The sequence below is a fragment of the Siphateles boraxobius genome, unplaced genomic scaffold (assembly GCF_051911475.1).
Source record: "Siphateles boraxobius isolate OS27281-9 unplaced genomic scaffold, OSU_SipBor_1 86, whole genome shotgun sequence".
In the NCBI taxonomy this organism is placed as follows: Eukaryota; Metazoa; Chordata; class Actinopteri; order Cypriniformes; family Leuciscidae; genus Siphateles; species Siphateles boraxobius.
Genome location: NW_027509215.1, coordinates 10792073 through 10804386, shown reverse-complemented (window position 1 = coordinate 10804386; position 12314 = coordinate 10792073). Strand labels below are relative to the sequence as shown.

Here is a 12314-nt window from a genome sequence, read left to right as displayed (position 1 = left end):
AATCCATAAACAGAATGCTTTCTCACAAACTGTTCAGTCTCTCTAAACTTTAGCCAACACAATCATATAGTTTGTTTATTAGTAGATATGCTTTTGTTGAATTTGCAATTTGGTCAAAGATAGAAGTGAATTACTATTATTAGATTTACTTGTGAATTCATTTTAAAAAGCACTTTCCCCCTTCTCAAAAATCGCCCCTGCGGCGAATGACGTCACAAAGCATTGCGTGCAGAAAGCGTCGCATCATCTTCCACACACCCGCGCGCACAGCCAATGAGCGCGCGAGTCTCATGAATAGAGAGTCTGATGGAGGAGGAAATGCGTTTTATAAGGTCATTCTCCTTCCCACACACACACTCAGAGCCAGGGAAAACAGTTTAAGTGAACACCCAGGGCATTAAAAGGAACATTTACCGGAGACGCTCATTCTGAACCGCGCAACTCTTATTCTATTCTTCACTTCAGGAACTCAGAAACACATCGAAATGTTTCCTGATTCAACTACAGGGTGAGTTCACGCATTTTAAAACCCTTAAAAATAACAAGAAGTTGCTTTTGAGGGTTAATAACCTGATATTTGATAGCTTGAACACTGATGTGAATCATTTTAGTTTCATATTTATAGGCTGTCATTATAAGTCATTATTATAAGTCATATTATTGTTATAATGTGTGTTTATTTCTGTGAAAGACCTTAAATAGGTTGTGGTGAAACCTGTTAAGTAGGTTTGACACACACACACACACACACACAGACCCACACCCACATTTATGTCTGACATTCATGTGCCACACCACGATCTTTTACATGAACAGAGACTGTAGGCTACAAACACCGCCAAAGATCGGACAGTTAGATATAATACTTGATATAAGATCTTGAATGGTGGAAAAGTGAAGTAATAAAGTATAATTGTTGTCGAGATGCACGTGTATAAATATGATGATGAGGAAACCCGGTGCGCGCGCTTCATGACGTAGGCTATGCTAGTATTACGATCAAGTGCATCTGTATACATTCTCAAGTAAATTATCAGTTTTGTTTGCTAATATATAACTACTTTGCGAATATGCATCAACTACACGTGGTTTAATGGACAATCAGACACATTCAGTAAAATTAGTAAAATGTTTATGGAAAGTGAGTCATATCCGAAGTTGATTCAGTCACAGGTTTGACTGATTGAGGGAGTTCCCTTCATGCATGATTCAACCCGAGTCTTTCTGAAAATGTAATTAAAATAAACTATTAATCTGTCTGATCCATTATTTCGCAGTGTTTTTTATTTCAGAACATTCAACTCAGATTTAAGCCAGTCTGAATGAATGATTTGTTGTTATAAAAACATAAGGCAGAAAGAGTGACTCCAACGCAAACTCTCATCCTTCACTCAGACGCTGTTATTTTAGTCAGTTGATAATTTTCTCTCCTAAACATTAAGTCCAAGTCCATATAAGGCGGTCGTAGGTTGATTTGAAAACATTGCTATTTTTAGTTGTTGTTTTTTTTTAGCATAAAACACAATTTAGTGAAGCTTAAGCTAAAAAATAACATTTGTAAGTAGACAAATTCTTACATTCTTAAGTAAATATAATGATAGCAAATGAGATCATTTAAATAACATGAGTATAAAATTAAATATTATTATTTATTAATAAATTAAATTATTTAAAAACAAATAAAATTACATTATTTCATAAAAAGAAAAATTATATTATTTCATTATTATTTAAAAATAAATTAAATAATGTTATTTAAAAATAAATTAAAATATATTATTTAAAAATAAATTAAATAATATTATTTAATAATGAATTAAACAATATTATTTAATAATAATTGTATTGATATTATTTCATAAAAAATCAATTAATAAATCTAATGAACATTTATTTCACAGTGTTTTAAAAAGTGAAATGATTCTCTCCTTCAGGTACAGTTATGAGCAGTGCAAGGACACAGCTGATTGGCTGTTAGCCCAGGGTCCGGTGCGCCCCCTGGTGGGGATCGTGTGTGGCTCGGGTCTCGGTGGACTGGCAGAAATGCTGAAAGATCGGCTGGTCATCAACTACAGCGACATCCCAAACTTCCCTCAGAGCACCGGTGAGTTCAGACCTATTTCTTTTCAGTCTATGTTTCAGACAAACTATTGATTTCTGCTTAATCTTTGAGGCCGACCCACTGTACTGTTGTTATTAATATTGCACGTTCATAACTGTGTGTGTTCTGTAGTGCACGGTCATGCTGGGAAGCTGGTGTTTGGCACCCTTAGAGGAAAGCCGTGTGTTTGCATGCAGGGAAGGTTTCACCTCTATGAAGGATACCCCATTCAAAAGGTGATTTGACATGCTTGTGACTAACTGCAGCTCTGAGAACATTATTTTTCATTATTATTATGTGCAGTTTTTTAAATCTTGGTTATGCGAATGTAAAGGGAACATTCCATTTTATATGGTAAGCTGTTTAAGCTTAAAATGTTCCCAGCATTACACATCGTAATAGCATTTATACTAGTAAGAATTCTATTTTGAGAGCTCTCTAATCCAATTTTTACTCGTACGAATTCTATTTTGAGAGCTCTCTAATCCAATTTTTACTCGTAAGAATTCTATTTTGAGAGCTCTCTAATCCAATTTCTAGTAGTAAAATTCTATTTAGAGAGCTCTCTAATCCAATTTTTTTGTAGTAAGAATTCTATTTAGAGAGCTCTCTAATCCAATTTCTATTAGTAAAAATTCTATTTATAAAGCTCTCTAATCCAATTTTTACTCATAAGAATTCTATTTTGAGAGCCCTCTAATCCAATTTCTAGTAGTACAAATTCTATTTATAAAGCTCTCTAATCCAATTTTTACTCGTAAGAATTCTATTTTGAGAGCTCTCTAATCCAATTTCTAGTAGTAAAATTCTATTTAGAGAGCTCTCTAATCCAATTTTTTTGTAGTAAGAATTCTATTTAGAGAGCTCTCTAATCCAATTTCTATTAGTAAAAATTCTATTTATAAAGCTCTCTAATCCAATTTTTACTCATAAGAATTCTATTTTGAGAGCCCTCTAATCCAATTTCTAGTAGTAAAAATTCTATTTATAAAGCTCTCTAATCCAATTTTTACTCGTAAGAATTCTATTTTGAGAGCTCTCTAATCCAATTTCTAGTAGTAAAATTCTATTTAGAGAGCTCTCTAATCCAATTTTTTTGTAGTAAGAATTCTATTTAGAGAGCTCTCTAATCCAATTTCTATTAGTAAAAATTCTATTTATAAAGCTCTCTAATCCAATTTTTACTCATAAGAATTCTATTTTGAGAGCCCTCTAATCCAATTTCTAGTAGTAAAAATTCTATTTATAAAGCTCTCTAATCCAATTTTTACTCGTAAGAATTCTATTTTGAGAGCTCTCTAATCCAATTTCTGGTAGTAAAAATTCTATTTATAGGGCTCTCTAATCCAATTTTTTTGTAGTAAGAATTCTATTTAGAGAGCTCTCTAATCCAATTTCTAGTAGTAAAAATTCTATTTAGAGAGCTATCTAATCCAATTTTTTTGTAGTAAGAATTCTATTTAAAAAAGCTCTCTAATCCAATTTCTAGCAGTAAAAATTCTATTTATAAAGCTCTCTAATCCAATTTTTACTCATAAGAATTCTATTTTGAGAGCTCTCTAATCCAATTTCTAGTAGTAAGAATTCTATTTTGAGAGCTCTCTAAACCAATTTTTACTAATAAGAATTCTATTTAGAGAGCTCTCTAATTCAGTTGTTACTAGTAAGAATTCTATTGAGAGATTTCTCTAATCAAATTTTTACTAGTAAAAATTCTATTTATAGAGCTCTAATCAAATTTGCACTATTAAAGAGCTCTCTAATTTAGTTACTAGTAAGAATTCTATTGAGAGAACTCTCTAATTCAGTTGTTACTAGACTGGAGAAACTGGAAGAACTGTAAGAGAGGGCTACTCTCTGAGAAAACAAAGGAAATTGCCATTTGAACTCACTCTTGAGCACCATTCGAGACGCAAGTCTCACCCCAGAATCATTCTAATCTACATCTCTTTCCCTCGTGCTGAGATCTCTCAAACTCACACAAGAATCTTATGGTTTTAATGTGAACAATTATCATGCAGTTTTATACATGTTCGGTATCATTATAAATGTCTCAGTGCGACTGGTACAAATGTCTCATTCCCAAAGTAGTAAACCAGAAGATAATAAAGTTATTAAATATCCTGCACACAGAAGGGTGTGTCTTACAGACGAATAGTCAGAAGGTGTTAACTCAATGCAAATGATTGCCCCCAGTAAGGTCAATTTCCACAGTTAACTCATATTTACATTTGAAGTGAGGTCTGTCTATATAATGAAGTGCAGCGAGAGCTCGGGGCCTTTCTGTACCTCAGATCAGCCCGTGTGTTTCCTAATGTCGGGTTTGCAGCTTTTCTCTTTATTCCAGAGCATTCGAAGTTTTGTACTGATTATGAAATTGTAACGATATACATTTACCTGACATAATAAATTGTTACATTTGATTATTCTAACTGACTTTGACATCATTTACATTAGAGTTAAAAGGAATAGTCAGACATTCGCGCACATTTAATGATGCACGGATATCATTGAAACCTTTTTCATTTATGGAGTCAGATGAAATAACGAGGTAATACATATTAGAAAATGTATTGAATTTAATCAAAAATACTTTGTGGTCGGATGCCGGACTTTCCATCGAGCGCGAGTTTACACTAGTAAGAATGCAAATTATGCATATCTTTAATGTGTTTTTTACTAGTAAAAATTCATTTGTAGAGCTCTCTAATTGGAATTATCACTAGTAAGAATTTAATTCGAGAGCTTTGTAAGTGTAATTCTTAATAGTAAAAATACAATTATATCAAGTAATGCTGGGAACATTTGAACCCCCTGAGGTCGCGCGTCAACTCGATGTTTACTCAATGTTTCTATTAATATCTCCGCGATTGTGCAGCACACATAAATGGTTCTGATTTTGCCATAATCGATAGATTCTCAGCTTCAACGTCCTTATTCTCGCGGGATCATACGTGACTCACACAGAGAGCAAGAGGGAAGATGGTCGTTCACCTTGCCTGATTGGTGGGCTAGCTTGCCTGTCTGCATTTTGTGTGAAACCAACCAATAGATGCGGTTGAAATCCCCAAGTACCCTCCCATCTCCTCACAGTGAGGAAAATACCAGCTGACATGGAGAGTGTTATTTCTAATATAGTTCATCTTTGGTTTGAAAAAATTTACATGTAATGTAGACAAGAAAACATGAAAATGTGTACATTTTGTGAATATTGTTAGTAGTGAGTTTTTTCACAAAGTAAATGTTTTGCATTGAAAGAAAGACCTGTTGTAATGCTACTTTTTCATTTGCACACATCCCATAAAGCTTGATATGTAGCAGGAAGTTATTTTAGTCCTATTTTATCTGACATTTGGTGAAGGTAGAGTCACAGACAAAACTTGTACTAAAAAAAACGATTTTTCAAAAATGTCACTTTAGACAATTATTATTCATTATCTACTATTTTATTCATATATGACACTACTTTTGTGACTCTAAGACTTTTGGGAAACCCATTTCATAGACCAAAATAATCATCCACATGAGTAATGGTATGTTTCCACAAGAGATTTGAAGAATTTCAAAAAATCAGACTTAAATTTTTCACCTTTTAGAGCCAGATTATCCCTCTCTCTCTCTTGACACAATGCTCTAGGACAAGTGGTGAACTCACCAGTAAGAGAGCTGGGTTTTCCCTGCACATTTTGATATAAAAAATATGGGATTATGTTCTGTAAGTGCCATTAAAAGGAGAATTTAATAAGATATGTAAAATCGTAGTGAAAAAATGCCCTTAGACCTCAGAGGGTTAAGCTAAAACGGCTTGCCATAATTTTATCAGTTTGCAAAGATTATGGGAAAGTTACTTTTAAATGTTCTTGGAATGTTCCAAAACAAGTTGTTACATTTTTATACATAGTGTTTCTGTTTTTGAAAACATTAATAAATACCGAACCAACTTACTATTGTCGTCACTGGACGACTGTTTGTTCAGTTCCTGAGGAGGAACTATTAATATAAGTTATAATGGTAATAGGAGGCCAGTTATTAATAATGATGACTAACAGCCGCTGCTCATGTATTGGCAGTGTTTGCTCAATGTAAATATCAGTGGCACCTTTACAATTTCTTTATCAATACAACTTAAACTTTGCACCACAGAGTTACATAATCATCTCAGCTGTCTCTCTCTAGTTCATCCGCAACTTTTTCCCATGTTCATCTTTTTTGTTTGATCATGAGAAAGCTCCAGTTCTTCTCTATATCAGTGTTTCTGAACTCCTGAAACGCCTCCATTGTATCTTGAGTTTCTTCCGGGAACGAACACGTCACAATATTCCTCATTATAATAATTAATGCGCAGAATAAAGGGGCGGGGCCTGGTTGAGTTAGTTAGTAGTGTGTTAAACTGGCGGTTATGGTAAGGGGCGGGACATTTCCCAAACACACTCGAAGCGCTCGACCAATCACAACACACTGCTCCAACCGACCAATCAGAGCACAGTGTGCTTTTCAGAAGGAGGGGCTTCATAGAGACAGGAAGTAAACAGAGCGTTACTGACAGACTGGGAAGAGAGGAGCCGCAACAATGGAGAATATGAGGAAAATAATCAACATTCAAGCAGGAAAACCTGTTCTAGACAACATCAAGACTTAAACGGCCTCTTTAAAAGTTTTTGAAAATAATGTCTCAATGCAAAAACTTGTATTTTTGACGCATATCATGATTTTTCAGATTTATGGTATGATTGTAATTGGTGTGTGTTGTGTTATTGGCAGACCACCATGCCTATCCGGGTCTTTAAGCTCATGGGTGTGGAGACGGTTCTCCTGACCAACGCCGCTGGTGGACTGAACCAGGACTTTAATGTGGGCGACATCATGGTTATAAAGGATCACATCAACATTCCCGGCTTCGCTGGAAACAACCCGTTAGTGGGACTGAATGACGAGAGGTGAGATTGAGCTGGTCTGTATTCAGTGTGTGATTTGATGCCCTTGTTAGTAAGATATTTTACTACAAAAATAATGACGTTATAGCAGAGACAGGCCATTGATAAATCATAATTCATAATTGAACATTTGAAATCGAAACACTTCATGAAATGAAAGTTACGCTTTTATCCAAGTGGCAACCTTCAGTTCTCTTCTCTTGAATCCAACATGGAAGTGATTTAAACTGCAATTCATCGGCTGGCCACTAGAGACAGACTCCAAAAGAGAAAAGTTATGCATAATTAAGGGCGTGGCCACTTGAGTGACAGGTGGATTGTCGTTGATGTCACTACTAGCCGTTTGTCTACATTTAATTATGCAGAACTTTTTGGCTTAATATAATTTAATATAATTTATTATTATGTGCAGTTTTTAAATGTTTTTAAATGTTTTTTCTTGGTTATGCGAATGTAAAGGGAACATTACATTTTATATGGTAAGCCGTTTTAGCTTAAATTGTTCCCAGCATTACACATCATAATAGCATTTATAATAGTAAGAATTTTATTTAGAAAGCTCTTTAATCCAATTTTTACTAATAAGAATTCTATTTAGAGAGCTCTCTAATTCAAATTTTACTACTAAGAATTCTATTTAGAGAGCTCTCTAATTCAAATTTTACTACTAAGAATTCTATTTAGAAAGCTCTTTAATCCAATTTTTACTAGTAAGGATTCTATTTAGAGAGCTCTCTAATTCAAATTTTACTACTAAGATTTCTATTTAGAGAGCTCTTTAATCCAATTTTTTACTAGTAAGAATTCTGATGTCACTACGAGCCGTTTGTCTACATTCAATTATGCAGAACTTTAAGGCTTAATATAATTTAAAAGGATGAGTTATAAAAAAAAATTCACTCCCATCACAGTCGTCATGAAGGGCAAAATTATAGACCAAAACCACTTTTTGCACCAGACTGTAAACATATTTTTTTCTGCTGTAAAGTTGGGCATGTTAACATGGAGGTCTATGGGACTGACTCTTTTCTGCAGCCGGTCTCTAGTGGCCAGTCGATGAACTGCAGTTTAAATCACTTACATGTTGGTTTCAAGAGAGAGAGACGGGGAGGTTGCCGCTTGATTTTGCCCAAAGTTGAACATTATTCAACTCTTGGCGACCGGTAAAAACGCGCCTCGTTACGTTCCTGGCGTTTTAAAAACGCAGCGCTCCCATTGAAAACAATTGGAAAAATACGCCAGCCGCATGAAAACCAAAAACCCTTTGGTGGACACAAGGCCTAATGCTGTGTTCACACCAAACGCGAATGTAATTATTTGCGCGAGTAGATTACATACAAAGTCAATGCAAAGACGCAAATTCACGCCGGGCGGTTGCCGCGAACGGTTGATATTCGCCTCAATTGCGTTTTCTGCGCAAGTTAACTCGAGGGTGAATTTCGCATGATGCGTTGTCGCGCAAGCCAATAATGAAATGTTGTTTTTGTTGATGTGCGTGACACTAATCGCGCAATGTTTTTGATTGGCGCGAAAATCAAGTAACATCCCGCAAGTAACGCAATGCGTATTTGCAATTTCGCTTGGCTTTTGGTGTGAACACGCCATACGACCATGGCACTTTTTCCTCAGTGATGTCGAGCATCTCTCTCCTCTGATCGACAGGTTTGGCGTGAGGTTCCCGTGTGTGTCGGACGCGTATGATCGCGGTCTGCAGGAGCTAGCGCTAAAGGTCGCGGATGAGCTAGGCTTCTCCTCCTTCATGCAGAACGGCGTTTACTGTGTTCTGGGCGGCCCGTCGTTCGAGACCATCGCTGAGTGCCGGATGCTGCGCTCCCTCGGGGCCGATGCTGTCGGTGAGTAAAGGCTAATTTATACTTCAAACTCACGCCGTAGCTACGCCGTCGGCTGTGTGTAGCATGCGTGGCCTACACTGCAAAAAAAGCTTTTCCTCCGTATTTTTGTCTTGTTTCCAGTCCAAATATCTAAAAAATATTAAATCGAGAGGCTTGTAGTAGATGAGTAAAATGCCATAAGATATTATATCTTGTTTTCTGGGCAAATTCATCCAAAAGAAGTGAGATTTTGCTTGAAAAAATAAAAATGATCTGTCAATCGGGTCAGAAATATAATGTTAATTCAAACAGAAACAAGATTAGTTTTCTGACCCCATTGGCAGATCATTTTTCGTTTTTTTTAAGCAAAACCTCACTTCTTTTGGATTCATTTGCCCAGAAAACAAGACATTAATATCTTATGGCATTTTACCCATCTAGTAAAAGCATCTCGATTTAATAAGTTTTAGATATTCGGACTGGAAACAAGACTAAAGCAATATTTGCAGTGTACGACGTGCACCTCTCCAAAAATGTAACAAAGCGCTGTGATTTAAGAATTTTTCTGTGTGTGTGTGTGTGTGTGTGTGTATGTGTGTGTGTGTGTGTGTGTGTGTGTGTCTCTCTCTCTATTTGTGTGTGTCTTTCTCTATGTCTGTGTGTGTGTGTGTGTGTGTGTGTGTGTGTGTGTGTGTCTCTCTCTATTTTTGTGTGTCTTTCTCTATGTGTGTGTGTGTGTGTGTGTATGTGTATGTGTGTGTGTGTGTGTGTGTGTGTGTGTCTCTCTCTCTCTATTTGTGTGTGTCTTTCTCTGTGTGTGTGTGTCTTTCTCTCTATTTGTGTGTGTCTCTCTCTATTTGTGTGTGTCTTTCTCTATGTGTGTGTGTCTCTCTCTCTATTTGTGTGTGTCTCTCTCTATTTGTGTGTGTCTTTCTGTGTGTGTGTGTGTCTCTCTCTCTATTTGTGTGTGTCTCTCTCTATTTGTGTGTGTCTTTCTCTATGTGTATGTGTGTGTCTCTCTCTATTTTTGTGTCTTTCTCTGTGTGTGTGTGTCTATATTTGTGTGTGTATGTCTCTATATTTATGTGTGTGTGTGTGTGTATGTCTCTCTATTTGTGTGTGTCTTTCTCTATGTATGTGTGTATCTATATTTGTGTGTGTGTGTGTGTGTGTGTGTGTGTGTGTGTGTGTGTGTGTGTGTGTGTCTCTATGTGTGTGTATCTATATTTGTGCGTGGTGTGTATGTCTCTATGTGTGTGTATTTATATTTGTGTGTGGTGTGTATGTCTCTATGTGTGTGTCTCTCTCTTTATATGTTTGTCTGTGTGTGTGTGTGTGTGTGTGTGTGTGTCTCTCTCTTTCTCTCTCTATGTATATGTGTGTCTCTCTCTCTGTGTATGTTTGTCTGTATGTGTGTTTGTTTGTGTGTGTGTCTCTCTCTCTATGTATGTTTGTCTCTATGTGTGTGTGTGTGTGTGTGTGTGTGTGTGTGTGTGTGTGTGTGTGTGTGTGTGTGTGTGTGTGTGTGTGTGTATGTGTCTCTCTTTCTCTCTCTATGTATATGTGTCTCTCTCTCTCTGTGTATGTTTCTGTATGTGTGTTTGTTTGTGTGTGTGTGTGTGTGTGTGTGTGTGTGTGTGTGTGTGTGTGTGTGTGTGTGTGTGTGTGTGTGTGTGTGTGTGTGTGTGTGTGTGTGTTCAGGTATGAGCACTGCTCACGAGGTGATAGTGGCTCGTCACTGTGGACTGCGTGTCTTCGCTCTGTCTCTGATCACCAATAAGTCAGTGATGGATTATGAGAGCGAGAAGAAAGCGAATCACGAGGAGGTTCTTCAGACGGCAGCTCTGAGAGCCACACAGTTGGAGAAGCTCATCGCCAACATGGTGTCCCGCATCCAGATCGGGAACAACAACACACAGTGAGAGAATCCTCTCAAACAACACCAACCGCTCGCTAGAGGCCTTTAAAGCCAACGTTAATCACACACTCCTTACTTTAGCTTTACAATGTTTACATTCCAGAGACAAAGTGTTTCAGGGAACATGTTCTCATGCAGATACAAACTAAACACTCCTTTCTGTCCTTTCTGCTCATTATTATGGTGGAGCTTTTCCAACATGTATTTACTGTGAGAAAATATCGGAAAACAAGTGGGAAATAATACAAAAAAATCATTGAAATATACTAACAATGAAGGAAATTAGGTGGTTTTATCTAAAAAACGTGTTACTGAATTCACTTTATGGTATTTATCAGCAAATACTAAACTTAAAGAATACTGTATTTATGTGATTTATTTAAAACGAGTTAAACAAGTGGGAAATAATACCAAAAAAACATTGAAATAGACCAGCAATGAAGGAAATTGAGAGCTTTTTTTTATTTTTTAATATACACCTAAAAAAGAAAATTGTTACTGAATTCACTTTAAGGTATTTATCAGCAAATACTAAACTTAAAGAATACTGTATTTATGTCATTTATTTAAAACGGGTTAAATAAGTGGGAAATAATACAAAAAATGTATTAAATATATCAGCAATGAATGAAATTTGGATTTGTTTTTAAAATATATATCTTGTATCTAAAAAAGTTGTTACTGAATTCACTTTAAGGTATTTATCAAACAAATACTGAAGTTAAAGAATACTGTATTTATGTGATTTATTTATGTAAACGTGAGGTTTTTGGAGTTCTTAAATGAGGGTGAATGTTGTTTTTAAATGCACTAAATGATGGAGTCTGTGTTTGTGTGTCCGGTTTAAGATCTACATCAGAACTGCTGTTTTATTGACAATCTCCAGCACTTTCCCAAGAAACATGTTTTATTTTTTCCAGAACTTTAAAATTGCACTTCAAGCTTTTTTGGTATATATTGTTTCTATGATCTCCTGCTTAAATGCAATTAAACACAATTTTCTTGGTTTGACCGAGTATTTTTCCTTCATTTTTCTGACATGTTATCTTGTGCTTTTTTACACAGCGATGGATTGTTTTCCATTCAGATTTTCTTTTATTATTATTGCATAACAGAACAATAACAATAACAACATACACATACAGGCGGATCACAATGTACTCAACTATATATTACATTCATAATAGCATTAAAGCAAATAGAAAGAAATAAAAAAATAAAAAAATATACAGGGGATAATTTACAAAACAATCCTCAAAGAAAAGGATTAAAAAAATACTTCTTGCCTTTTTAAGGCCTCAATATAATGATTAAGTTACATTTTAAATAATATAATGTTAGGTTTATTACTGGTTAATTTTTGTTTGTGTACATGGTATTTTTCATACATATTTATTAAATTAAAATCATATCTTTACCAGATAGTCGAATCTTTCCATATTTCCATCCAAACATTTCCAGTGTCACTAAACTCTCCATGACATCAGAAACACGGTCTATAAATGACTAAAACACATTTTTCATTGCTT

At 35.5% G+C, this 12314-nt stretch overlaps 1 protein-coding gene across 1 annotated transcript; it reads left to right on the top strand.

The window, feature by feature from the left end:
- Window positions 1-270: 270 nt before the first annotated feature.
- On the top strand, window positions 271-11793 carry pnp5b (purine nucleoside phosphorylase 5b). The gene is made up of 6 exons (XM_077222203.1): window positions 271-508; window positions 1935-2104; window positions 2234-2337; window positions 6863-7038; window positions 8698-8888; window positions 10569-11793. The coding sequence occupies exons 1-6, from the start codon at window positions 486-488 to the stop codon at window positions 10787-10789; spliced, it is 885 nt and encodes a 294-aa protein (XP_077078318.1). The 5' UTR covers window positions 271-485; the 3' UTR covers window positions 10790-11793.
- The last annotated feature ends 521 nt before the right edge of the window (window positions 11794-12314 follow it).